This window comes from Astatotilapia calliptera, chromosome 6 (genome assembly GCF_900246225.1).
Source record: "Astatotilapia calliptera chromosome 6, fAstCal1.2, whole genome shotgun sequence".
NCBI lineage: Eukaryota > Metazoa > Chordata > Actinopteri > Cichliformes > Cichlidae > Astatotilapia > Astatotilapia calliptera.
Window position 1 is genome coordinate 9970850 of NC_039307.1, and position 26672 is coordinate 9997521.

General features: G+C 39.8%; 3 protein-coding genes across 4 annotated transcripts; 2 read left to right on the forward strand and 1 right to left on the reverse strand.

Moving 5' to 3' along the window:
- The first annotated feature begins 1567 nt into the window (after positions 1-1567).
- On the forward strand, positions 1568-3688 carry c6h19orf53 (chromosome 6 C19orf53 homolog). Its single transcript, XM_026169256.1, has 3 exons — positions 1568-1700; positions 2985-3040; positions 3135-3688. The coding sequence occupies exons 1-3, from the start codon at positions 1613-1615 to the stop codon at positions 3279-3281; spliced, it is 291 nt and encodes a 96-aa protein (XP_026025041.1). The 5' UTR covers positions 1568-1612; the 3' UTR covers positions 3282-3688.
- A 565-nt stretch (positions 3689-4253) lies between these two features.
- LOC113023802 (regulator of G-protein signaling 5) lies at positions 4254-26183 on the reverse strand. The gene is made up of 6 exons (XM_026170177.1): positions 26161-26183; positions 6542-6608; positions 6400-6456; positions 6259-6311; positions 4790-4953; positions 4254-4710 (listed from the first exon to the last, which is right to left on the reverse strand). Exons 2-6 carry the CDS (start codon positions 6583-6585, stop codon positions 4543-4545), a joined length of 486 nt encoding a protein of 161 aa, XP_026025962.1. The 5' UTR covers positions 6586-6608; positions 26161-26183; the 3' UTR covers positions 4254-4542.
- LOC113023801 (calcium-binding mitochondrial carrier protein SCaMC-1-like) lies at positions 8086-21774 on the forward strand. 2 transcript variants are annotated; one of them, XM_026170176.1, is made up of 12 exons: positions 8086-8785; positions 11357-11574; positions 15224-15347; positions 15433-15520; positions 16941-17052; positions 17190-17348; positions 17480-17632; positions 18929-19042; positions 19167-19334; positions 19415-19562; positions 20567-20749; positions 21146-21774. In XM_026170176.1, the coding sequence occupies exons 2-12, from the start codon at positions 11380-11382 to the stop codon at positions 21154-21156; spliced, it is 1455 nt and encodes a 484-aa protein (XP_026025961.1). In that variant the 5' UTR covers positions 8086-8785; positions 11357-11379; the 3' UTR covers positions 21157-21774. The 2 variants fall into 2 exon arrangements, with proteins under 2 accessions (XP_026025961.1, XP_026025960.1); XM_026170175.1 differs by having other exon boundaries at positions 8087-8785; positions 20567-21774.
- Positions 26184-26672: the final 489 nt, after the last annotated feature.

Here is a 26672-nt window from a genome sequence, read left to right on the forward strand (position 1 = left end):
ACTGAGGCCTTTTTGTTAGCAGGCCTCCCATGCAGGTCAAATGTGTAACCAGTGGCTGCAGGATTGTTCTGCAGATTGTTCTGTGAAATTTGGCAGACTGGGGGACATGGGATAAAATTGCTGGGATGGCAGTCCTAGAGGGACAGGAGTTAACAATTCCACCTCACAGCAAGACGTCTATGTTCAAACTCAAGTTAACTTAAACGCTTCCTTCAAGTGTTTAAGTTAACTGGTGATTCTAAACAGTCTGTAGATGTGGACTGAACAGACTATGGCTCTCTTTTCTTTGTGTTAGCTGTGAGGGCCTGGCAACCTGTCCAGTATGTGCTACCTTTTTTTTCCCCTCACAGTGTCACCTGGGATAAGCTCCATCTCCACCACAACCTTGAAATGGAATAAGTGGATGAGCCACACGCTGTTCAACCAGCATTTGTCACAAGTCAGTCACTGTGGTTGTGTTGGTCCCTTCTGCCTCAACAAAGAAATCATCAACAAAACACAAATATCCTTAGTTTTTGTGCTAGGTTTATTCATCCACTACCGTTTATGGCTTCAAGGACTCTTTTGAACTTGGAATAGCGATAGCAGATGTCAGAGGTGTGAAATAAGACTGGTTCCACCTGTCCCTAAAGTACTGGACCTTTAAAAAGGATAACAATGCTAATGACACAAAACCACTAAGGAGTGATTTAAAAAGAAGAAATGGTTGGTCATGGAATCGCTTAAATTAAGGTAAGCACAAATGGCCACATATTTTCTAAAAGCTGAATTAAAGCGTTGTTAAAGGTTACAATGAAAATATCACATTATTACATAGAAATCCACCTGAATCAAGGTTTAAGTTGCTCTACAGCTTTGTCACTGCGAGCCGGACAGCACAGACTGTGCAGTCATTTGCAAAATGCAGCAAAAGACTCATCGCCCCGAAATGCAGAACTGATCGCCACAGTAAATCCTTTGTACCGGTGGCAATAAGACTGTACAGCTCTTCCTCACTCTGTAGGTGATTTTCCTAAGACTAATACCAATGTTATTCTGTTCCTTTTCAGACCGTGCAATATCACCCAACAGTACCTTATTGAATATTTGTTTCATCTCCCCATCATACGCTGCTACTCCCTTTATTCAATTGCACAACACTATGTCACCTTCTAGAATCGCCTGCACTGATAGTTAAGTTATTTATTCTCCAGGATATAGTTATATTGTTACTTTGTTAGAGTTATTTGATACTATATTTTGCACTATCTTACTGTATAATACTGTATACTGCTATTCTTATTGTATATCTTATTCATCTGTTCCTCTGTCTCTCCTGCTGCTTTGAGCATATCATATGACAAAAGAATTTCCCTCGGGATAAACAAAGTTATACTTATCTTATTTGCAAGAAGATACTTGAATATCAAGTAAATTAAGTTTAAAAGGGACAAAGTAGGTTTAGACTTAAGTTTATGAAAGTGTTCGTGTGATTCTAATGCAGCGCTGAACTTCATTTCCAAGGCTGTACTAAACAGCTGTAAGCTGATTAACCAGCAGGTGGCGCTAATGACAAAAAGAAGGCTATAAAGCACCTTTTTATGCAAAGAAGAAAAAAACGGAGGAAGCAAAAATGGCTCAGGGTTCGCAGAAGTTTAAAGCTCAGCGTCCAGGATCCAAAAAACAACAACAGAGCAAACAGAAAGGCCCGAAGAAAGGAGGTATGGCTCTGATTTCTTTCCCTTATGAAGCCCGATGATTAAAAATATTAACAATAACGTGTGAAGTATTTTTAGTCGGTCAGCAGCTCCACCATGTGCCCCGCCTGTAAACAGCTGAGCACGTTTCAGATTATTTACCTCAAACATGTGGACAGTCTGTCCAGCACGGATATTTAAACGGCAATGAAACCAGTAACCCACTAAAGCCTTTCGAAAGCACACAAAAAATAAATAAGTACAAATAAAAAAAATAAGGGGGTCGAGAGTAAAACAGAAACATCAAATTAGCTTCATGCCTTTGTAAGCAAGCTAGTGACAGATGGATACAGTATTGATGCCACAAGGGAAATGATTGTGTTACAGCAGCAGAATAAAGAATAGAAATAGTACAGTCTACAATAAATAAACAGCATAGTTAAAATGCCACAGGTGCAAAGTACACAGTGCAAGTACTGATATATAGAACAGTGGCTAAAATGTTATAGAACAGTGAAAAAAGAGAGTAGTGCACATCACATTAACATATCTATCTAGATAGATAGATATCGATAGATAGATATCGATCGATAGATATACGCACGCACACACATATATATTTATATACATATATATAAAAGAAACGGCTGCAGGAAGGCATAACTCGGAAATATGTGTGTCTTAAGGAGTATTTAGTTGTCACAGAAACTCAGAACTGATGAACTTGTGCAGAAAGGCGGGACAAGTTTGGATGTGATCCAATCAGAATTAATATTGTTAAAAAAAAGTCTCCCAAGTTTCCTGTTTTTTTTATGAAAATGTGACAAAATGTCAGCACTTGGGAGCGAGAGAAGTGTAAACTTACAGACTTAAATTTGATATCAAGGAAAACTGTAAGCCATGGGGAGCAACTTAAAGTGAACTTTCTGAGGAATGCTTAAGCTGTTTTCTGACGTGTCTTTATTAAAGTCTTAACTAATACATAATGAACATTTTAAAATATGACCTCAATTAGAGTCACAAATGAAGATAAAACACACTATGCTGTAAGCTTGCCGGCCTTTTGAATGACACGTGAGTGAACACATGTCACAAATGATTTCAAAAGATGGTGATAACAAACATTCAGCTCAAAATTCACTAAATTCATTAAACGCTGTGATGTCATGGTGGCTACATCCATCTTTCATATACAGACTGTAGTTTTTGCAGGGTATACCAAAAAGCGCTTGAGCTCCATCTGATGGACAAACCTTCAGAGTATCTGAAAAAGGAAAGTTGATGTTTGTGACACTTTCTGTTACAAAGGGAGGATCATAGCACCGAAGAAGGCTCAAGTGGTTCAGCAGCAGAAGCTGAAGAAGGTGAGGAGGACAAGTGACAGGAAATCAGAGGAATTTAACAGTGAGTACAGGTCTGAGCTTGACCCGCTTTAACTTGTCTCCAACTCTGCTGAAGGGTCTAGAGGTTGCCATCAGGAACAAGATTGAGCAGGAGGTGACCCAGAAGGCCAGCTCCTCCCTCCACAAGCCGCTGAGTGTGATTAAAACTCCCGAGGCTAAAGGAAACCCTGGAGCAGCCCGTCCTGGAACCAGCTCCAAATAAAACCAGCTCGCTCGAGACCTGAGTCTTCTGGTTTTATATTACAAATTGATTAAAATGAAGTTTGAATGGGTTGCAATTAATATCAAATGTTACATGTCCTGCTTTGTTTTGTTTTTTTGACTGCAAGCTGACTTCCATGTTTTTAAGAAGTTAATCCAAAACATTTAGCGATTACACTCACTGGACAGGTTACATCAGGCTGTCACAGGATTTTATCTTTTCCTGCAAAGATAAAATCGACAAAGGAGACAGATTTTTGGTACTCTGTCAGATTATTCTGTAGTTATCACTGTACAGAAAAATTGTATTGTAAAATGTATAAATGGGCTTGATTTATTTAATCTTTTGTGTTGATAAAGTGTTTTGTCAGCTTGCTTTTTAAAACTAAAGATGATCAGTTCACTGTCTCTCTCTAATCTGTTGTGAGAATGTTTACACACTGCACTGTCAATAACTATGAAACTATATATATATATATATATATATATATATATATATATATATATATATATATATATATATATATATATATATAATTTATATAATTTTTTTTTTTTTTTTTTTTTTTAATATGAAAATTTTTTGGGTGTCACTTGTTTTCTTTCCTTTGATGGTACTTGGTCCATGCTTTGTAAGGAGTATAAAAATTTTACAAGGATAACAGAATCTGCCCTGCTCACGCTGACAACTAAATATGATTGGCAGGTCCCCACACCCTTTTCCAAATCACAGTGAAAATATAAACAGGTTAAATAAAAGCAGCAAAATCATTTTTAAATGCCTCGGCTCAGTCAGACTCCAGCCATGCTGACAATAGCTGCATGATCGGACATGGTTGCAAGTTTACTGGTGCTTTTCTAACGTAAGCACATGCGTTGTAGTGATTGGAGACAAAGTTAGACAGGCAAGGCTGAAATGGTTTAGACGTGTGCAGAGGAGGGATGGACAAAGGATGCTGAGGAAGACCGCAGAGAAGGTACAAGAGTTCTCTGTTATGAGGTATTTATTTAAATCCTTTTGCTGGATTTAATTTGTAGCCATGCAGAGGTGCAACATCTACATTTAAGTTTGATAATTATGAGGTTACAACGTCAGACTTAAAGCTTACTGATAGTATACTGTGCATATAAGGACAGCACTACCTTATGGTTAACATGATCACATATGTTAGATTAATTGCTAAAATACAATCAACAATTGAAGCAGTACAGATTCACCAGCACTTATTTCTAAAGCAGGTCTAGTACTAATCTGAGCATGTTTAAAAAGCCTTAACGGCCTCCATGCAGTGATGTGAGCGCAGGAAACGAGGGAAGGAGTCCTTGGCCATCAGACTGTAGATCCTCTGCTGTGCTTTGTTGAATGTGTTGGGACATGGAGAGTCCATCACACTCAGCAGAGCCTCCCGGGTCTCAGCATCCAGGTTTACCTAACGAGGGAAAAGTTATTTAAATAAGTTTTGTTCTTCATCATTTGATGTTTAGTGATGTGTGCTCCTCTCTACCAACCTCCTGTGGAGCGTCAGGGTTGATAAACTGGCTGTAGATGCTGCAGGCCTTGTTCTTCTGCAGGTTTGAAGGGGAAACCCTGTAATCCTCGCAAGCCAGCCAGAACTGAAGGTTCTCCTCACTGAACTCGGAGCGCAGGAACGCCCGAAAGGCCTGCAAACCACCTGAGAGGAAGAAGAAAAGAAGAGCTAGAAGAACGGTTCAGGTTTGACACAAATTTCAGCTAAACATCTGAGCTTTTCATGTTTTTACTTGGTTACAAAAATTCAAAAATACTGTTCTAAAAGCCATTTTTACACAGTTCCTATGATAAACTGTTCCACTGGAATTAACATTGAGTTATGTGAGATTATAATATTATTTTATGCCATGTTATACCCCTAATTAAAGATTGTGAATTATTATGTAGTTTTAGTTTGCATTATTCTCCTGAATTAGAAGAAGGTGATAACTATTGCATTTGTTAAACTGATTTGCATTACATTAGACTGCTGATTTATTGTGAATGAATGATATTGTTTTATGATGCATTATACTGCTGAGTTATAAGAAATACTGTTCGCAGAAAGTCATCGCCTTATTTGTCTGATTAGAAGAGAACGGAACATGCTGGAGTTTTCTGCCCCATCTCAGCAGGAGCAGATAAACAGGGAGCCAAGGTCATAGCTTAGGCGCCGTGTGAGAGAAAGCATGTGAATGTTTAGGCTTTTATGATTAGGTGGGGGCCACTAGAGGCTATAAGAGTTTGATCAATGCTCCACCATTTGTCCATCTCCCACGCGTGTGATCATTAAAATCATCGTTTGACTCAACCCGGCCGGACCAGTGTGGTTATTGTGGTTTTTCCTCTTGTATCCATCCCCAATATTTGAATCCGTAACAGTTATTTCACCTTAATTCTCCTTATTGAGGCTTAAATAGTACAAAATATGCAGTTGTCAAACACAGCTGACTGCCTTTCCTTTGATACATACTGTTTTAAATAGTAAGTTAGCATTAGCAACACTAAAAAATAAATTAGCCAACAGTAATATGATGGTTTTCACCATCTATCTAGAGTATTAAGAATACAGGAGATATAGATGTATAAAAGTAAAGGTACTTTTACTTTACAATTAATTAATTATAAGAATTAACTCAGTAAAAAGTAAAAAGCAGTTCAGTTAGGATGCACCCTGAATAAACATTACCATGTCACATTTTTAAAAAGGAAGAACACTATATGTTAGTGATAATAATGCCTAATGTCTTCAGATTTTTAGCTGAAATATCAGTGTGCGTTCTTATGTACAAAATAAAAGCACTTTGCTGCCTGTGCAAACGACTGATTAACCTTTCTCAGTAAAGATGTGCTAGAATTAACCAGAAAAAGGTCACATCTCCTCACCCTCCAGTAACATTGAGCTGTTTTTCATGTTTGAATATTAAAGTGGTGACTGACTTCAGAAGCAAAATAAAGTGAATCTTACTTTTGCTGTTCAGCAGCGTTTCCAAGTCTTGCAGAATTCTTCCGTCCTGAGTCCTGATAAAAGGGGCACAGGGAGTCAGAAATGTAGCTTCAGCTCCTCTGATTTACTCCTTATTCAAAATACGGGTTTCAGTGAACTTACTTGTTCTTGTGGTGGGTCTCAGCCAGGTGGCTTAGCTTCACCCGCATCTCTTTTGCCCTGAAACACAGACAAAAGAAGATGTAAAACAAACTCAGGGTTTCATTTATTAATGTAAAACATAATATCAAAAATAAACACGTACTTCTCCAGACATGAGGAAGGCAGGTAGGAGAGCCCCCTACACATTGAAGCTGCTAGTATTAAATGATCTGCAAAGGGAAAATTAACCGAGCTGTATTTGAAGAATTATTCCGAGCCAGTCTCCTGGACTAAAGCGTGCTGCTCTTATATACAGCAGTCCGCCCGTGTGCTATCTGATCTGTCAATCTGCTTCGATTAGAACAGCAGGTGTGGAGATGGGAAGTGAATAGAGATTAAAACCGTTGAATGAGAGGCTGTATACGTGCTCAAAGGCCATGTAGTCCTGTCAACAAGAGATACAAACACAGTCAATATATAATATAATAGTAGGAAAATCACATGTGTGAGTGTACATGAGTGGTCAGGGTACACCTGTCATCTTAAAAGTGTGTCATAAACGAAACACAGAGTGGGCTGCAGAGTTATATCACAGAAGAATAAAGTGATGAGGGAGGAGCAGGTGGACAGGCACAACCACTCATCGCTGGAGAATGTCTGAGATCTGCAGGCCGGAGATGATGATGGACAAGCTGGTGGACAAAATTAGAGGAACATCTGGCAAAATCATTAAATAAGGTTCAGCTTTTCTTCTCCATTTCTAATTTGTTAGTTGGCTGTTTTATAACCCTCTTATGTGGCTCTCTGCAGACAGTGCTCATCTGTATGTCACTGCAAATAATGTTAAAAAGAGAGCTAAAACTTTGTGCCAAATTCTGATCGACTCCATATTACTGTAAATTTGTAAAAATCAAATCAGAGACACATAGAGACAAAAATGCTCCTGTTGAATCATAACTTCCATTGTTTGAATAATGTGACGTATGGGAGGCCTGCAGATTATGTCGTGCTCCTCCTGAATGAAAAGATGACACTGGTTGGTTAAACATTTGCACACATGAGTCAACTAATTTTTAAATACTGGTGTTTCATTAGACGCTGTGAGGAAAATCCCAAATTATCTGAGATACTCAGAAAGATCCCCAGCTGTGTTCTTGTTCATTGATGTTCCTGTCTCACCTGGAGAGAAATATCATTTATGAATACATATCAGTGCATTCGGTTATCTTCACTGTTTAAATTAATGACTTGAACATGCACGAATATCCTCTCTACATGTTAGTGATTCCTTTTTTTCCTTCGACCTTATGCTTTTGCCAGCTGTGATAGGTTATAAAATCTCCGTGCTCATCTTCAAGAGCTGCAGGGAAGAAGCAGGAATTTTGTGACATAACTAGTGTGGAAGCCAGTCACGTGTGATTTGGAAACTTGAAACTTCCAAACACACTGAAAATAACGAAGAAGGGGACACCTTGTGCCCAACAGCGGAATTGTTGAAATACCTTGAATAATTTTAGGTAATATACTGTGTTAAAATAAACAGAGAGTGGTTATACACGTGAATACTCAAAGTATTTTTAAAAAGTCAAACTAGTATAGTTAAAATCCAGCATGCACGAAAGTGTCCAGCCTTTAAAAACCGTTCGCAAAGTACATTGAAGGTAAAGAAGCTCATTTAGCAGAATGTTTTTCAGTGATATACAATTCTGTGCAGGCTTTCAGCTTTAAGTCAAGGGATTTCACAAAAGTACTGCATTAACTGTTTAGGAAGTGCCGCCATTTTTAATCATATTGCTCAATAGTAAAGGGACAAATTAACATAACTTTAAATATAAGGAATTTGTACTTTAATTACAGCATGGCTGTTTGAAAGGCCACTGTGGTGGTGAACAGAGGCAAAACTAAGAACACTGTCACTGTCCAAATACTTATGGACCTAAATGTATTAGCCTGTTATAAGCATTAGGGAACCATGGACTGATGATCTTAGTATTTATTTAGAATCTGGCCCAGGGGCTCTAGCTGATGTCATGTGAGAAGTCCTTGTCGTAAACAATTAATAATTCTTTTTATTGACGCAAAATAAATTGCCGGCTTCACACTCTGAGTACACTGCGGACACACACGGATCGGACACTTCTCCACCAGAAGGCTTCAGCAGCAGCAGCAGGAGGACGACTGCGTGTTTCGGTCGCTTCCTGCTTCCTCAACAAGAGTGTCTGAGAAATCTGCAAGACGCAGCGCCAAGCGCCGCAGAACACGGAGACCCGCTGAAGCCAAGGGGAGCCCGCTTGTGTGGTTTCCAGTGCTGTTTTAGGATTGAGCGGACCTGCCGGTTTCTCCTGCGTCCTGATCCTCCGCATCCGCCCGAGCATGGGCGGCGAGTCGGTCTGCAGATAAACACACTGTGAGTGCGCCTCAAAATGGTCTCGTAGATGTTATAATTAGACCGTAACAGCGTGCGTAACGCTGTGAGGATCAAGTGAAAGGTGTTGTCATGTATTTAAAGGATAAAATGCTGTTGTGTATGTGGATGAACATGTGAGCCGGGGTATTTCATGGCATTCCCAGTTTACCGGTAATAACCAGTAACTCAGTTACTGGAGAGTGTTCGAACACATCAGTATTAGGTTACAAATTTAGTAAACGTTCCACTCGATGCCCACATGCCCTGCTGCTTGCATTCATTTTTCAAAATAGGCTAATCGTAGCCTATCAGATTAACAGGGTGGGCACAGTAACAGCGCCTTACACAACTCACACTACGTCCTGTGCTGCAAACTCAACTACAATACACACTCGACTCGACTGAATCGACTACACATCCACTATGAATAATAGCGTTCAACTCTATTCATTTCAAATGGTGTTTTATAACAGGAACACTATGTAACAGCTACAGTACACCCAGTTTAACCCTGCCAGATGTAATCTCTACCTATCATCAAGGCTTTGTAAACAAAACTGTGACGGCTGCCTGTTATCAACAGATACAATGCACACACACACACAAAAAAAATAAAAATAAATAAATTTGAGGTTTAAAACTGCAAAATAGTGAGTTTACATCTGAAGCTTCCTCCTCGTGTTATCTCTGCTCAGGGGCATCTAGTTTTGGGTTAAAGCTCTTCGGTGGCAGGAGGAGCCTTTTCTAGCTTGGAATGAAATGTTTGTTTTTCCTTTGCTGTGTTTCATCCGTAAGTAAATTAGTCATAGTTAAATTGCCTGAATGCATCAGCTTGGTGACTGAATTTTGATTTCTCAAAAATAGTGGAGGCTCTACTAGAGGTGTAGAGGTGCTACATTCACCTTATACAAATGAAGCTGACCTCCTTGGCCTCGCTTTTACACCACTAATTTATTGTATCTAAGTGACAGCTAATGGCATGAATCAACAAAGGAGGGAAGGCAAAGTGAGGGGAGTCAGCTGTTAACAAAGGTTAGCAGAGCACAGATAACAGGCTTAGGATGGTTTAGCAATTGTTAAAGACAGTGAGCCAGTTTCAGATGTGACATCTACCAAAATGACCCAGTACAACTTACAACCAACAGTATGAAACACATGGCCTTTCATTTCAGAAACAGTCAGAGTGAGTGAAGCAGCCCCAGGCCCCTCTCCAAATGATCTGCAAAATGTAACACAAACTGAGGTCACATCACGGCAACTCAGAGTTATTCCAAACAATCATTTCTATCCAGAATAGTTTCAACTGAAAGCTTAGCCACACTAATGCCAAGTGTCTTCGTGATATGCTGGACCAGTGACTCTCAGCAATTAGACAGTGAGATTTTCAGGCTGATGAAACAGCATTTTTAAAATACCACAGTGACACTGCTTCTTATTTAAAAAAGAAAATTATGTAGACACTTTTATGGGTGCGTTTATTCAGCTTTTGCTGTTTGCTGTACACCAGCACCTCTTTGTACACCCACAAAGATTGTCATATGTTCCAAAACCACCCGATATATATCTGCAAAAACAGTAGACTTCCTTATATGATATATTTAACTTCTGCTTTAAACGTGAAATAAATACCAACAGAAAGTGGCTGTTATATATTATTTTATCACATATATCATTAAATTGAATGGATTTCATTATTCTGTTATTCAGCCTACACAACCAAAGGACTGTAATTGTAGTTATTTCTCACTATGTGGAAACGCCCTCTGGTGTGACTAATCACAGAAGCTCCACCACTACCACGTCTATTCAACAGACCAATCACTGCAAGGACATGAGGCCCCCCTTTATTACAGTCACTGGCCCCACACAAGGTATTTTCGCTTTCTTCCAAAAGAGCTCCTTAGCGGAAGCTGGGAGACTTATTTAAACTTTCACAATTATCAGGATACTCACATTGTTACAACTTCTAGTGTGTCTCAGTGATCTGGGTAGACCTCTAATGTACCTTAGCACTAAACAGGCTGAAAACAGTGTTAGGCTGTAAGAAGGTTAAGAGGCTTATACAGGCTACAGTATGTTATGAGATGAGGATCCAAACATGGGGAGATTTTAAGGTGGGCAGACTATTGGACATATCATAGTTTTGTTTTTTGTTTTTTTTAATCAAATGCAGAATATGAACAGTTAATTATTAGCTACACTGAAAGATACAGATCAAGAAAGAAAGGGGGCCCACAGAGACTGGTTATGATTGGGGTCCAGGGTCCTGCGCTGTGCCCCTGTTTCTGCTTAATATTACATTTGCTGCCTCTGCAAAACCCGCCAACCAGATAACAACTGTTTGCAGTCAGTTTTAATAATTTTCTCGATTGTTTTTGGTCTCTTTCTTTGCAGCCCATAAGCTTCAGTTTACTGACCCTAATGGGTTGCAATGCTCTCATTAACAAAACTTAATTTTGATAACTGAATAGTTTGTTGTACAAATGAAAGTTTGAGGTATTCACAGATAAACAGACATACTGTTCTGTGTCAGGCTGTGGATACTGAACTGGTGCCCCTGTATCTTATCAGCTAACTCTGACTGGTGACCAGTCATGGGACCCCAGCGGACTTGGTTCCCCTGGGTGCACTGCCAGGAGAGTGAATCCTCTAGTCCAGACGAGGAGCGGGAGCAGCGCTGGGCTGAACTCTTTGAACAGCTGGACATCAACAAAGATGGACACATTGACATCCTTGAACTGCGGAGAGGGCTGGCAGACCAGGGGCTTTCCAAAGGCTCAGTAGAGAAGGTAATACAGCAGCATACAGTGATACTGTGCATTACAAATGGGTTCATTTTCTACAGATATTTGCCAGTTCACATTAGACACCTCCCAATGTCAGTGATCAGACTGTTTTGGTCTTTAGGAGCTAGCCGTCTGGGTGGCTGTAGCTCAGGTGGTAGAGCAGGTCACCTACTAACTGGAAGGTTTGCGGTTTGATCCCAGTCTGCTCCAGTCTGCAAGCCAAATATCCTTGAGCAAGACGTTAACCCCATGTTGCTCTTCGATGCATCCATGGGAGTATGAATTTCTGTGAATGTTAGATAGTAAGCGCTTAGAAAAAAGTGCTTGTGTGAATGTGCAAGTTGTCTAAAGTGCTTTGAGTGCTCAGATAAAACAGAAAAGCACTATATAAGAACCAGTCATTTACCATCTGACACAGTTTTACCATTAAACAGTCAATAAATCATTCCTTATCTGCTCTATGCTCTTTAAAAATCTTGTTACCTAACATGCACACAAATAGTGGGCCATTTTGATAAACGACTCTACACTTCAACCTTCCACGTCATTCAGTCTTTGCGAGCTGCGTTGACCCTAAATGTAGCTACATTTCTTGGGAGGTGCACATCAGATTACGTGGAATGTTACACCGTAGGGTTAAAAGGAGTTTCCAGTTACATCATAAATTATGAAGCAGATTTCCCGCTGAAGCATAATTTAAGCTCAAAATGGTTCCTAGCAGAGTGGGAGAGTCCTATTGTCTTCCCAGTCTCATTACACATTTCCACCCAGCTGAATCCTGGAAAAAGGAAAGTTGAGTTCCCAGAAAGTTGATTCTGTTTACCCGGACGTTGAGAAATGCAATGTCCAGGTAAACAGGATCAACGTTCTGGGAACTCAACTTTCCTTACCTTTATGACTGAGCGTGCAATACATTTATTCAGGGTGGTTATAGCGAAGATTTTAAACAAGTAGATAAGAATGAAAGTGAAGACATTTCAGCTTTGTATTTCTTTTATTTTAGATAGTTTTGTAAGCCTGCAATTATGCTTTTGTTATTTCTTTGGTTTTTCCACATCTAATTTTAGTTTTAGATGATAACTTTGGTCCCCAGGTGGCCTACTGTCTCTACAACAGATCACACTCGAGAGAGAATATATCCACCAAAATCCTCCAGCAGGCTTCTACTTTTGGGCTTTGCCATTTGCCATTTTTGTATATTGAAGTCAAGGTGCATTAGAGGACTCATGAGGGCTGGTCTCTGTAAATGGCAAACATAAGTAGAGGGCACTCTGTAGTACCAGCAGCCACTTCACATTAAAGGTCACATCAAGTCAGTTTAGTTGTAAAGAAAGATTTTTAAACCAGATGCTGGTTTCAGATAAAACCTCAGTAATTCAGCTTTTCAGTGCTTTTTTGCCATTACTTGTTGCTCTACTGTTGGAAGGTCATTGTTTAACTCAGTGGTTTAACCTGCTTATGCATGGGTTTTTGTGGGAAGGAGAAACTGTGTCTAAATTTCACCTTCCTGCACACTTTCTATTCATTAAGAATAGCACCCGTTCATCTTTCCTCTTCTCTTTACATTAAACAACCAGGAAAGGCAAAATCTCTGCCCTTCTCCCTTTACGTTCTAGTTCCATCTTATCTGCATCCTTACTATTTATGCAGCAGCAGCAGCAGCAGCAGAGAACATAAACAGCATGGATTTGTATTGAGAAAGCACACACGGTGTCTCTCTTCTCTCTTTGAGTGTTTGTTTTGGTAAAAAGTGTCTGGGTCACCAAGAGAACTCATCAGTTCTTCTAGTTCTGCTTCTTCTCTCGCCTGGACTGTGTGAAAACTGTAAGCTGAGCCTTGCTCCTCTTTGTGAATTAAGAGGGCTGCAAGCATAATATGGTTTATTTCAGAGTTTGAGGCTTATGTTAGGGTAAGATTTAATGTGTGAGTGTCTGTCTTTGCACACATGTAAAGGGCAGCGGGATGCTATTTTGGTCGAAGGAGCAGGACTTTGTAAGCTGAGATTAGTAACCTTTTGCTCTGTCATATGCTTGATCTCTCTACACATGGATAATTGTCCAGTTTCTTTTTCTCCTGTAACATTTATCACTGCTTCTGTGTAATTCACTCTCTACTTTCAGTGTGTTTTGGCCCCTGTTTTTCCAAGAATATTTCTGCGACAGAGTTACTTTTTAGGTAACTAGACAGGGATTCTTATTGTTATTTGAGCCACTACATAAAACAGAGATGGACACCAAAGTTTTGGAAAAATGGGGTGTAGCTGTAACTGTAAGGAGAGTAAGGGTTGCAGAGTGGCATACTAGTCATCCAAACCTTTTGTGGACATTCATAACACACATGGCCAAAATTTCAAATGATAACGTCATGGTAAAGTCAGCATACATAAATGTGTTCACTGTAAGTCATACAGCTCTTACAGTGAACACATAAGAGACTATTGTTTTCTCTTCATGAGGGGCAGCCAATCAGAATGAAATGGCTTGTTATAGACTGAGGAGCTGCACACAGATAAATGTCATACAGTATGTGAAAAAGTCCAAACATTCTTTTTTCTTTTTATGTTTTCTAAAATTTCAAAACTTCTAGATTGCAAACAACAAATTTGTCTATCATTTTTTAACTTGATAAGATATGAAACTGTGTCAGTTCTGACAAACGTAAATACTCAGCAGATAAATGATTGTTTATAATCAATTAAAATTCAGATAAAAACTCCTTTACATTTACATGAAACCGTTGATTGATTACAATCCACATGGTGTCATCGCCACAGGCTAAAGATGAAAAAGTTGCCGGCATCACTAAGGAGGTAATATCCACTAACAGATTTAAGGGAAAATCGGTGCGTTGTTTATCTGCAGTTCATTCATTAGAAACTGTTTATTAAACTAAATTTTGGACACAGTTTCGAGAGATATTAGTAGACAGTGAAGTTAACAAACACTGGAAATATTGGAAAATCCGAATGGTCTTGATCGCGTCATTGCTTGGCTGTTTTTGTGCAGCTGGGATTCTCAGTGTACGTCTTTTGGACCCTTTACATGTGCTTCTAATGGAAAAAAAAATGTAAACTGTGAATCATGCAAGCTACACTAATAGAAATAAACATTGAAGTGGCCCATTAAATCTTCGATTATGGTGAATACCTTAAAAATAATTCTGTTCACAGCTTAAATTAACTATTAGCTGGATGTGTAAAGTTCAATTAATAGTTTTAGTTTATAAAACAGCCTTTTTGACTTTTTAAAACAGATGAACCGATCCTTCTTGGGAGAAAAGCATTTCATTTAACACATATTTCCTTGACTGCACAACACCTATCAGCCATATTTTCCCAACAGATTGCAAAGTTTATGTAAAGCCCAGAGGCTGCTGGACTTTTGTGAGGAGATATTTCTTTGCTGTCAAGGTCACCTCAGCTCTGTGTGCTCTGATAAGCTGAAGCAACCTTATGCTGTTGTGGAGAACTACAAACACACTGTCTTTGTAGTAATGTGTAGACAGGCTAAAGTCCATTTTTGGTCCGGATACTTTCAAGTAAAAGTAAAAGTATACTTTTAAGGACCAAGCAGCACTGTGTAATTACACTTGTTTAAAGACCTGTTTTTTGTTCTTGACCAAATGTTGTTTTACATCACGTCCTTGCTGTCAGATCGTGGAGGCCGGAGACACCAACCGTGATGGAGTCCTGGACTTAGAAGAGTTCACTCAGTATCTTCGTAGCCATGAAAAGCAGCTTAAAGACATGTTTCGCAGCCTGGACAATAACAACGATGGTCTGTATCAGATCACAACATGATAGTTTTTGTAATTATCTCACTCGTCTCTCACTCAACCCCTGTGACTTGTGGATATCTGCAGGTCGCATAGATGCAACAGAGATTCAGGTCTGTCTTCGCAACATTGGTGTGAATATTAGCTTGGAGGATGCCAACAGGATTTTGTTAAGGTATGTTATCAATCAGTAATCCATATTGCATTAATAATTCCTACGATCCCTGTCTATCATCAAAAATACTACCTGCCACCATTTCTAATAGGTTGAGCAGCGTGACACTTTCAATATTAAGCCACTGACTATGCTCTATAACCAAACTGGGGAGAATCTTTAGAAGCTGTTCAATCACCTCAGTCACAGTGACCCATTGTTACAGGTTTGTTAGTTACTCTCTAACCTAGAGATTTAGTTTTGTGGAAGATATAATGTCAATTTTTGCTGGAGTCAATCCTCACTCTGGCCCAGTGATGGAGAGGAGGGAGATTTGTAGTATTTACAAAAGCTGTCTTTTATCCATAAAACCTTGATTTTAGCCTCATATTTTAAAAAAACTAAACTGATTGAATCAGTGGATTATTTTAAGGGGATATTGAAAACATGATCTGAAGAACATTCAGAGAGTTGAAAACATGAATATGAAGAGATCTCCACACTAATGAAACTGAGTCTTTAGAATGGATTAGAATAGCCCTTTATTGTAATTGTACATTTACAACAAAATTGTAGGTGCTCTACACCAACTGTCCTGCTGGGATAAAATATAAATAGTAGACAGCAGGAATAAATAGAAAACAAGAGAAAAATATACAAAAATAAGAGAACGATTGAAACATTGGACAACAAAATAGTTGCAAAGTGCTCAGTAGTAGTGCAAAGAAAAGACTTGGTCTGAAAAGAGTCCATAGTGATGAAGGTTACTCCGACCATGGCTCAGACTAGGGAGGCAGGATTGGTGGGCAGGGTGTATAGTGTTTGTTGACAGTCTGAATTGCCCAGGGGAGGAAGCTGCTTGTGAGTCTGGAGGTGTGAGACCTGATTGACCTGAGGCGCTGACCAGAGGGCAGCAGGTCAAACAGCTGCCCTCTGGGTTGGGTGCAAGGGGTCACCTGTGATGGGCCTGGTTTTCCTGAGACAGGAGGAGCTGGCGATGGCCTCAAGGGGTGGCAGAGGGCAGCCAATGATTTTTTGGGCAGTGTTAATTACCCTCTGCGCAGCCTTCTTGTTCTCAATTGTGACCCCTGCATACCAAACGCCCAGGCAGTACTAGAGCACACTCTTCACTGAGGAGCGGTAGAATGCCAGCAGCAGGTTCTGGTCCAGGTTATTCTTCCTCAGGACATAGAGGAAGTGCAGCCGCTGAACTACTAATAGTAGTAGTAGTAGTTAATAATAAGATGAACTTTTATCGATTTACATGAACTTACTGTGGTTTCAGACGTAAGGTGTCTGAACCCTGCAGACATTCTAACCAGAGGGTGATGTCACTGTGGCTGTGTCCATCTTTGTTGTACAGTCTCTGGTGTTTTTCTTTATATGAATTTTATGACCTTTTTATCTATTTTTTAATATTTATTTATATGTGTTTCCACAGTATAGATAAGGATGGTACAATGACCATTAACTGGAATGAGTGGCGGGACCACTTCCTGTTTAACCCTATCACTAACATGGAGGAAGTGGCGTGCCATTGGAAACGCTCATTGGTAAAGTCAGAAACAAAATTTATCATACAGTATGCAGTGTGTTTGACACCACTGTTAAGAATTCAAAATATTTTTTTATTCCCCACTCCTTGTTACTTTTTTTTTTATACATCTTCTGACCTGCATGGCTTCAGTAGATGGTGGACATCGGTGAGCAGCTGACAGTCCCAGATGAATTTTCAGAAGAGGAAAAGAAGTCTGGGTTTGTCTGGCGGCAGCTGATGGCTGGAGCCATAGCCGGATCTGTATCCCGGACTGGAACGGCCCCTTTAGACAGGCTCAAAGTCTTCCGACAGGTCAGACTGGTGCACTTACTGCCTTATCTCTCTGATCACTCTGAATTCATCCATGTGTTACTGTTTATGTATAAAAAGTCTTTTTTGAGCTCTGATGCTTTAATATTGACTTTCTTGCTTTACTCTGCCAGGTACACGGCTCCTCTGATTTTAAAGGGAATGTGCTAAGCAATTTTCAGACGATGGTGAAAGAGGGAGGAATCTGGTCTCTGTGGAGGGGAAATGGAATCAATGTCCTAAAAATTGCCCCGGAGACTGCTATCAAGTTTGCAGCTTACGAACAGGTGGAGAAAACTATGAACACACATTCAATTTTTCACCTTACACTCCTAACTCTTTCAAGGCTTTACCGTGATTCATCATTCTCTTATTATTATTATTTTCCTTTGTCCAAATATTTAAATCGTTCTAAATGATCTATTTAGATCATTGTGAAAAATAAACATATTCTCTTATTTATTCTCTCTGTATCGAATATGAATCCAAACCAGCAGCAGCTAGTTTGGTCGAGATATCGCGGAAGTGAGAAACAGATGCAGGACTTCTCAGGCTATTATTTCCTTCACTGTATTCTGGTTGCATGGCAACAAGACTGCAGAAAGTCACAATGTTTTTAACCTTCTGTGGTACAAATAAAAAAAAAAGATTTAACTAATGAGAGGTGCTTTCCTGAAAATGCTCATTAAATTCTAAAACATGACAGTGTTGTTTCCTCATTAAGGATGTCACCCAAAATGTTGACTTCCTCATTGTGTATTATTATACACAATAAACGCTTTCCCCTCGCTCGTGCACCAGTTTTGCGTGTAAACTTTACGTCTAATTTTGTTTCATAACTGCGATGTAAATATACTGTTTATACTGTCCTTAATCATTAATTATATGAATAAATAAACATTTGATTTTGTGAAATTCTCTTGCATTTTAAATTTAAAATTATTGCTTTTGTTTATGAAGGCAAAGATTTTTTTTCTTTGCCTCAAAAGAAAGGAAGTGTTTTTACGGGGTGTTATGCAGTGGCTTTACTGGTCTGTAAATGTTGCACCTGATCTAAAACAATGGGACTCCAGTATTAGACTAACAGGCATTCAGCTTCCGTTACCTACTGATCTACTAGAAATTCTGAGAACCACAAACCCTCCAAATCCTGGAGTGCTCACCACTGACCCAATCTGAGGCTCACTTTGTGCTATTTCTCGATTCTATTACTCTCTTTCCTTGCTGTTTCCATTACCAGGCCTTCAGTTTTTGTTTTTTGCTTTTTTACCAGGTAGATTTTCTACAAGTGTTTTAGTTGTTCTAGCATCCAATATTGAGGAAAGCTGCTGATAGCTACCAGTCATCTTTTTTTTAAATTTCACAACTCAAGGCTTGAATTTCTTGGACATTTTGTGCTTGGTGACATCTTAAAAGCAAAGCTTGCATGGAACAGATGTAAAAGCTGACAGTCATGTTATTCTTATTGTTCAGTTTACTTTTTAACGATACATTAACAATAATTGCCAAAATAATTTGTCTTTCTTCTCTGATTGTACAACCATTTCATATTATTAACTTAAAAATTATGTATTTCTGCACAGATCAAGAAAATGATGCGTGGCAGTAATGAATCTAGGACTTTAAAAGTACATGAGAGATTCGTTGCCGGTTCTTTGGCTGGAGCAACAGCTCAGACAGCCATCTATCCAATGGAGGTAACAGACATAAAGAATATTTTTATATTATTGAGAAAACACATTTTATAGACTTAAGTTCTCTCCTTAAGTTCTCTCCTTTTGTCTGCTTCTGTTTCTTTTCCTTCTCTCTTCTTCCCCTCAGGTGTTAAAGACCCGTCTCACACTGAGAAAAACAGGTCAATACTCAGGAATAGCAGACTGTGCCAAACAGATCCTACAGAGAGAAGGCGTCGCAGCCTTCTACAAGGGCTATATACCTAACTTGCTGGGTATTATCCCTTACGCTGGCATCGATCTGGCTGTCTACGAGGTCAGAGAGACATGAAAACCTACAGCTCCCGCTGTGTTTTCCTTAGTCTTGATCTTCTTTTCATGTCTTTTATTCAACAGACTCTGAAGTTTTCTTGGCTGAACAGGAACAGAGGTTTAGTGGACCCAGGGGTCACGGTGCTGGTTGGATGTGGTGCCGTGTCCAGCACTTGTGGACAACTGGCAAGTTACCCTTTGGCGCTGATCCGTACCCGAATGCAAGCGCAAGGTGAGGATACGCGTGCTTGTACTCACAGTTACAAATAAGTGACAAGTGAGAGGAATTTCAACACATGCTGGTGTGCAAAGAAATTCCTTCATATATGAATTTTATATTTATAAGATTTGATGTGACTCTCCAGGCGATACATATGGTAAAGCATCATTCAAAGCATCAACTGCACATAATCGCATAAAGTAATGAGGGCAACTGTTTTTATTGTGCTAATACAGCTGAAATGGACAAGTACTACAATATAAGCTGATGCCGTCTCGAAGAAATATTGTCATATGCTTTGGTTATTGACAATTACGGTTCTGAGGGGTTGTGCACTAGTCGAATAACTGTCTTACGGCTAATTTAGCCTTCTGCTGTAAATCTATGTAAAGCCTACGATGCAACCTACGTAAGTGGCCGAATTCTTTAGCAGAATTCATGCTTTCGTGGGGGTTTTTATGGGTTAGTTAGTTATATGTTGCCCCGGCCATAATAGAAAGAAATAAAGTGTTGGGTCCTTTTTCCTGTGTCCTGTGTCCCTTCTATTTGTTCTGGTCATAGGGAAACAAATTATTTCCATTTGTTTGGAAATCCACAGGAAAAATTAACAGTACTGAAAAGGCCAATCACAATAGTCGCAGGTTGCATCTATGCATCTATGTCATTAGATTTCCAGGGAGATACAAATCAGGTTACAGTGTACTTATGGCATAAATGTAAAACATAAATTTAAAACAGAATCATAAACTGCCTGTTAGCAAGATGTCGAGCCACCAGAGGGCTTTTAAACAGTAGACCAAAAAAAGGAAACAAAGAACATCTTAGTCCAAGGTATATTTCTTAACTTTTTTCCAGAGTCTTTAGCTCAGTTTTCTTTCAACAGAGTTTGCTTAGTGTTTATAACAAGTTCAGAAATATGTAGGATTGACATGTTCAGCTCCATCAGATGAAGACCATATTGTGCCCCTTGTGTTAAAATGATCTTGATGTGGCTCATCTCTTTACTTTCCCAACAGCTTCAGTGAAGGGAGCCCCTAAAGTCTCCATGCTGACATTGCTTCAAACCATTTTGAGCCAGGAGGGCATCACTGGACTTTATCGAGGAATTTCTCCCAACATGCTCAAAGTCATCCCCGCTGTGAGCGTGTCCTATGTCGTCTATGAATACACAAGGATATTCCTTGGAGTGGATATAGAGGGTAGGAGGGTAGGAAAAGGAAAGGGGTAGCAAAAGGAGAAACTGTGGTGCTTTTTACCTGCAAGCTGTTGGAAGTGCATGGGTCGACAGGCTTTTGAATGATACAAGAGAATGTAAGTCTTGAATTTTGAAGATAAGGATGAGAGAAATCGACATATATACTGTATGTTATATATACAGTAATCTGTTTGAAATTCTGACATTTGGGTGACATGTGATCTGTAATTGCTTTGCAATGCATGTCAGCAGATGTGTGAAAGCTAACAGACTGACATTTTGCTGCTGGAGTGACCTGGACATATGAGGATTTGCATGAACTTGACTGAGAACAGGTAAAAGGTATAGTCGATCTTGAAAACCATATTATATTGCTACAACATTATTTTTTTTCTTCCAGGTGGTACTTAGAGAAGATGGAGGGCTGATCCAATTTCCTCAATTCTCTCTAAGTAGAGAGACTTACAGGGTCTCCCAGTCCCACATATTTTACATGTAAGGGGTCTGATCTCCATGGGGATACTCTTTAAGAGACATCACTGATTGGCTACAGAGTCAGAGAACCTAGGTTACAAAGTAACTAACTGTTCTCTTATGTATCAAGGCTCTCTCTCCACTCATTTTCCATGTATATGAGGACTCTGTAACAAACACAGTTAGGAAACGAAGCAAATGTAGCACAAAATGGCAGCTGAGTACTAGTGTGATTGTAGAGTTCTTCTACACATAAGCATATGCTCATGGTTTTGATCCAAGATGCTACCAAAGGTTAGCTGCCTCTCCCAAGCACTACGCCTACTTGCAAATGTAAGGAAAGCCACTTGGCTACAGTGAAAAAACAACATCATTCTCAACCATATGTGAGCCATGTGCTACAGAATCTAGCATGTGTTTTTCAATTAAGTCACTTTTAGCAGTCAAATCTGGTAAAAGTGGACAAGTTCGTCCAAAAGGCTCCTGTAAAAAATTTCTGTGAGAAACACATCCTGCAATAAAGCACATGAGGTGGGAGAACTCCTAAAGGGAAGACATGCATTCTGCAGGTCCTGGACTGCCCATTTAAATGAATAGTAGGTCACCTCCACAATCCAGTGACAGGTTTTCCCAGGCAGTCTGGTCTATTACCAACGAGTAGTTCACCTACTGATCTCTGAGCACAAGTCTGAAAAAGATACATCTTGAAAACAAGGCCTTAAAGTGAAATGGAGGTTTTGTGTAAAGCACCGCCTGCATAATCTGGCAGCCAGCTGCAACACTACCTGTGTGCTGAAAGGTCGTTCTCACAGCTGACACCACAACCAGCATGCACACAAAACCATTACCTCCAAATCCCATGGCAGGACAGCACAGCATAACACTACGAGCACTTTTGGCAACCAGGCAATACAGGTGCTAGTTTATGACGACCAGCAAAGGTTGTTTTCATGGCTGCAATCAGTCCCCTCAAAGCTAACAGGGACTTGTAGAAACTGGAGAATGTCAGGGGCTGTGCAGATGAGGGAATCCACCTGTCTCACATTGAACTCTCTGTTTCAACTTTGCTTGAACTACTATGTAGTCATACGAACACACCACCCTGTTTGACCAAGAGCCTTCGGCAACGCTGTGGCTGGAAACTCAGAGGCCAGGCCTAAAGCCTCAGCCTCTGTGAAAGGAGATGATAAATGTTGCTAAGATACAGACCTGATGACCACAATGATGAGGGTCACTCAACCTAAACTCTTTGCAGGACGATACAGAGGCGGGTAAAGGGATGCAGGTCAAATAGAAGGCCCCTAAGGCCACGGATGTGCCACTGTGCAGATAGCTGACCGAAAACACAACCCAGCGACACAAAGCTCACATCACCTGAGTCCTCTGAAACTGGCTGGGCTGGTGTAGCCTGTGGTGTCTTTAGGATACATTCTTCACAGCCTTGTGGGTGCATCGTTAACACTTCCTCTTGAGCCTGCGGTAACATCAAGGTTCCATTTGACTTGAACAAAGCCGGTTGTACAATCCTTTGGACAGACAGACCTGTCTTCACATCTTTTCTTACCAGCAAGTGGAAACTTCTGCTAATCACAATTACACAAACAATAGACACAAACACTCAATGCAAGTTGAACAAACTGTAACACAGTGGTCACGGGAAACACACCACACAACTCCAGTCTCTCAGTTTCAACTGTGCAAACCCTGTTTATTCTCACAATTAGTGATTTAGTGGTCACACTTTACAGTGCCCTTTCCTCCGTCTGCGTCCCTCTGATTTCTCTCTCTGCTTCACACTGCCGGTCCCAACGTCCTACTATGTAAATAAGGGAGGTCACGATTAGCTGATGACTGGCAACAGTGCCAGTCAGGCTCCCCTGGCACTGCCCCGGAACCCTCTGCCCCACCCCTCCCCTGCCGCTGCGCCACAAACCGCACCCCGCCACCATACTCATGTTTTCTGGACTCCATGGAAATCAAGTTAGTAAAAAGCCCTGCACACATTGCACCTACACTGCAGTATTGCCAACCATTGTGTGTACACCACAGGTGATGTCTTAAACAGTATACACAGTAACTGAGCTTGGGGGATCAGTCCTTGTACATGTGGAATATGTAGGGTGGAGGTACACTCCTGACTTAAAAGGGCCACAATTAGTAAAGCAAAGCAATAGGTATTGAAAAAAAAAACTACTGAAGAGGCACTCTGCCATGCATTTTCTAGAAGAGTTACAACTGAATAAAGCACACCCAAAGACTTTATGTTTTACAGAAGATGAACTGCCAAAGCCATATCAAGGAGCACAGATTGTTTCAGATAACTTCTTTGGCTAAATGCTCATGGGTAATGTCACTGTTCTTATGCAGAGAGGTATTTGAATGCTTTCTTACCACATGGGCCAGTGCCATGTACAGTATTTTCATAAACACTATACTAAGACTTATCTTTGTCTGTATCATGAAACAATAATAGTATTTAATGCAAGTGAACATTTTTTCTCAATATCAAAATATGTATCAATGAGAAATAAAATGAAAGCAGTGAACTAAATAAACTTTGTAATTTGTGTTTATTGAATGCTCCTTGTATTTGGTGACAGTGTGTTAAAAGATGAAAGTCAGACTTTAAGAACACTCCTAGTAAACCCCACCTTGTTATTTTTACCTGACATACAGCAATTATGCAATTAAATTCAAATTTAATGAATGAAAAATTGTTTGTGGGGTTTGTACTTACCGTTTCCTATGAGAAGTAATTATTTTGTGAATTTCCAAATAATTTCCTGCGGTTATCCAGGAGAGCACTTCATTGCAGTCTAGAAGCTGTTGAACGCCAGTGAAGAGTGAGTTTTTAAATGTTTCCAAATCTTTGAAATTGTCAGATTTTTCTTAATTTGCAATACAATATGAGGATTTTTTTTTAAATCAGAATTGTGGCCCTTACCGTATATAATTTAGTTCTTCTAATAGTCAAGACTGTTCAATTGGGAACAGTTGATAATAATGAAGAAAGAGGAAAACCTCCAAATTCTTCAATTTCACTCAGATCAATAGCTACACAGTTCAAACTTGGACACAGTTGGGTGTTTCAACTGGACACTGATCCCAAACACACATCGAAACTGGTGCAGGAATGGATAAAGCAGGCAATAAACATAAAGGCAAAAAATAGACTCAACAGAAGCTTCTACCCACAGGCTGTCAAACATGCCCTACCTCCAACCTGATTGAAGGTTAACTGCACTGACAAGACTCATGGATGTTATATATATAATATATTTTTGTGTGTGTGTGTGTGTGTGTGTGTGTGTGTGTGTGTGTGTGTGTGTGTGTGTGTGTGTGTGTGTGTGTGTGTGTATGTATGTATGGGTGGGTGTATCCGTATGTATGCATTTGTATGTATAACTTATACATATCTTTCTTGTGTAAATGTTACGTTATTGTGTATTTCACACAATGGAAAGATGCCAAACTGTGTGTCATTGTTCTTGTAGCAGTGACAATAAAAATCTATTCTATTCTAAAGCTCCTTGAATGGCCTTCCCAAAGTTCTCAACACTGTTGAAAATGGATCTGTGCCAGGAAACCAACCAGTTTAAATGAACTCCAATTCTGCCAAGAAGAGTGGTCAAATATCCAACAATAATTGTACTAGAAGCTTGTTGATGGCTACCAAAAGTGTTTGGTTGAGGTGCATCTTGCTAAGGCACTTAGCACTGAGCCAAATATTATTGGTGATATAAAAAAATGAAAACTTGTACATCCAGTTTTTATTTTTTAAAGTCATGACAGATGTATGTTTGGAGTTTAGTCTGTTACTGTTGCTTTTTTTTTTTTACCATTTCTTCTTGGAGCAACTGTAACCCACATCATTTCCTTAGGGGTTAATAAAGTATTCTGATTCTGATAGTTTCAGGCTACATGTCCTGCCATTATCCAATGACACATCTGCTTACCTGTATCTTTTGCTTGTTTCTCCTCCTCTTCTTTTCTATTTTTTCTAAGCTGAGGACTTGATGGCTTTGAACTTTTCTTGTCCATCTTGGTTTTAATTTTGCACTCCAGTACGAACACCCATTCCCCAACCCGAGCATCACCACAACATAACCTAATAGACCTACACCTTAGTTCACAGATTCACTTTGTCTAGGGTTTATGTCTGGGATTTCGCACAACCCAGGATTCAAATCATGAATACATAATGGGCTTGGACTGACAACATTATGAATGAAATGTGCTCTGGAAGCAGCCGGCCGCCTGCCCTTTCGACAGGTTGTGTGTGAGACTTTAAATCATCAAACTATAAATTTTAAATTGTTATTGGTCCCTTTATCCCTAGTTGTAAAGTGTATATTTACTTTTTTACTCTTCTTATATTTATTGTTTGTTTACTTGCACTGCTGTAACTGGAGTCTCGTCGTCTCGTCTCTCTATATACTGGACTGTATGTAGCGGTATGTATGCTGTATGTAACGATGCCGCCCCGGGCAACCGCCCGTATTAAAAACCGCTACTGGTTGTCAGGACCAGAGCCAAAGGGTATAATGTATTCTGAATACTTTGGATTACTTAATATATTATCATGCTTTTTACAACTACATGAATGTACTATTGCTGTGTGATTTATTACTATTACTGAAGGTTACTCACCATACCAATACCAACTAGATTTTTAAATCTTAATATAAAATGAGTAACAGGGTGGACATTAGGTAAGGCTGCACTTTTTGCAGCGATCTCTGAAAACTATTCACGTGTATATAAAACAGGTTTGCGGCTCCGAGCCGTCGTAAAGAGACTTCTGGCGGGCTTGTAGCCGAAAACTAGCTACCCTTAACTTGTCTGGGTCAACTTTGCTAGCGAGACAGAGAGAGGCGTTGAAAGGTTGCTTCGAAGGAAAACAGAACACAGTGTACAGTCGAGTCTTAACAGCTTACTTACAACTGGGCTCGTCAGGCACTCTTTTTGGCTGCAGTGGTTATTATTACATTTACATGCTTCCATCTCCCGATTCTGCTCGGTGACAACTCTGACTTTCCACTTCAGTTTTTCTCTCCCTTCCTCGCGCTCACACACGCACGGGTATGGCAGTCCATTCTCCCTGCAGCACGCACTACACTGCCCATCAGGCTACATTATTTAGGGCTATGCCTGTAACACTCTGCCTATTGCCTTCATATTAAATCATTTTTGTGAATAACTTTTTAAAAATATTTATTCACGTGATTATGCGGCCGCAAGTAGGGGTGACATGGGCCGCGAGATTGAGATGCAGACATTAGAGCCTCTTAATGCGTGTTTTGTTTGGGTTTCCCTGGCGTGGAATTACCAAAAATAGAGATGTCATAGCCTAACATGTGAAACAGGAAAAGACCACCGTGTAATCCATTTTTTTTTTTAAAAAGTAACTGTATTCTGAATACCACCCTTTTAAAAGGTTACTGTAACGGAAT

Bases quoted from the DNA above. Each gene is read 5' to 3' on its own strand.
- c6h19orf53 (XM_026169256.1), top strand. From the start codon at position 1,613: ATGGCTCAGGGTTCGCAGAAGTTTAAAGCTCAGCGTCCAGGATCCAAA. The intron at 1,701-2,984 runs GTATGGCTCTGA...TCTGTTACAAAG, and splicing joins GAAAGGCCCGAAGAAAGGAG to GGAGGATCATAGCACCGAAG. The intron at 3,041-3,134 runs GTGAGGAGGACA...ACTCTGCTGAAG, and splicing joins AGCAGCAGAAGCTGAAGAAG to GGTCTAGAGGTTGCCATCAG.
- LOC113023802 (XM_026170177.1), bottom strand. From the start codon at position 6,585: ATGTGTAGGGGGCTCTCCTACCTGCCTTCCTCATGTCTGGAGAA. The intron at 6,312-6,399 runs GTAAGTTCACTG...CCCTTTTATCAG, and splicing joins GAGACCCACCACAAGAACAA to GACTCAGGACGGAAGAATTC. The intron at 4,711-4,789 runs GTTGGTAGAGAG...TTCCCTCGTTAG, and splicing joins ACCCTGACGCTCCACAGGAG to GTAAACCTGGATGCTGAGAC.
- LOC113023801 (XM_026170175.1), top strand. From the start codon at position 11,380: ATGGGACCCCAGCGGACTTGGTTCCCCTGGGTGCACTGCCAGGAGAGT. The intron at 17,053-17,189 runs GTAAAGTCAGAA...TGGCTTCAGTAG, and splicing joins GCCATTGGAAACGCTCATTG to ATGGTGGACATCGGTGAGCA. The intron at 19,335-19,414 runs GTCAGAGAGACA...TTTATTCAACAG, and splicing joins TCGATCTGGCTGTCTACGAG to ACTCTGAAGTTTTCTTGGCT.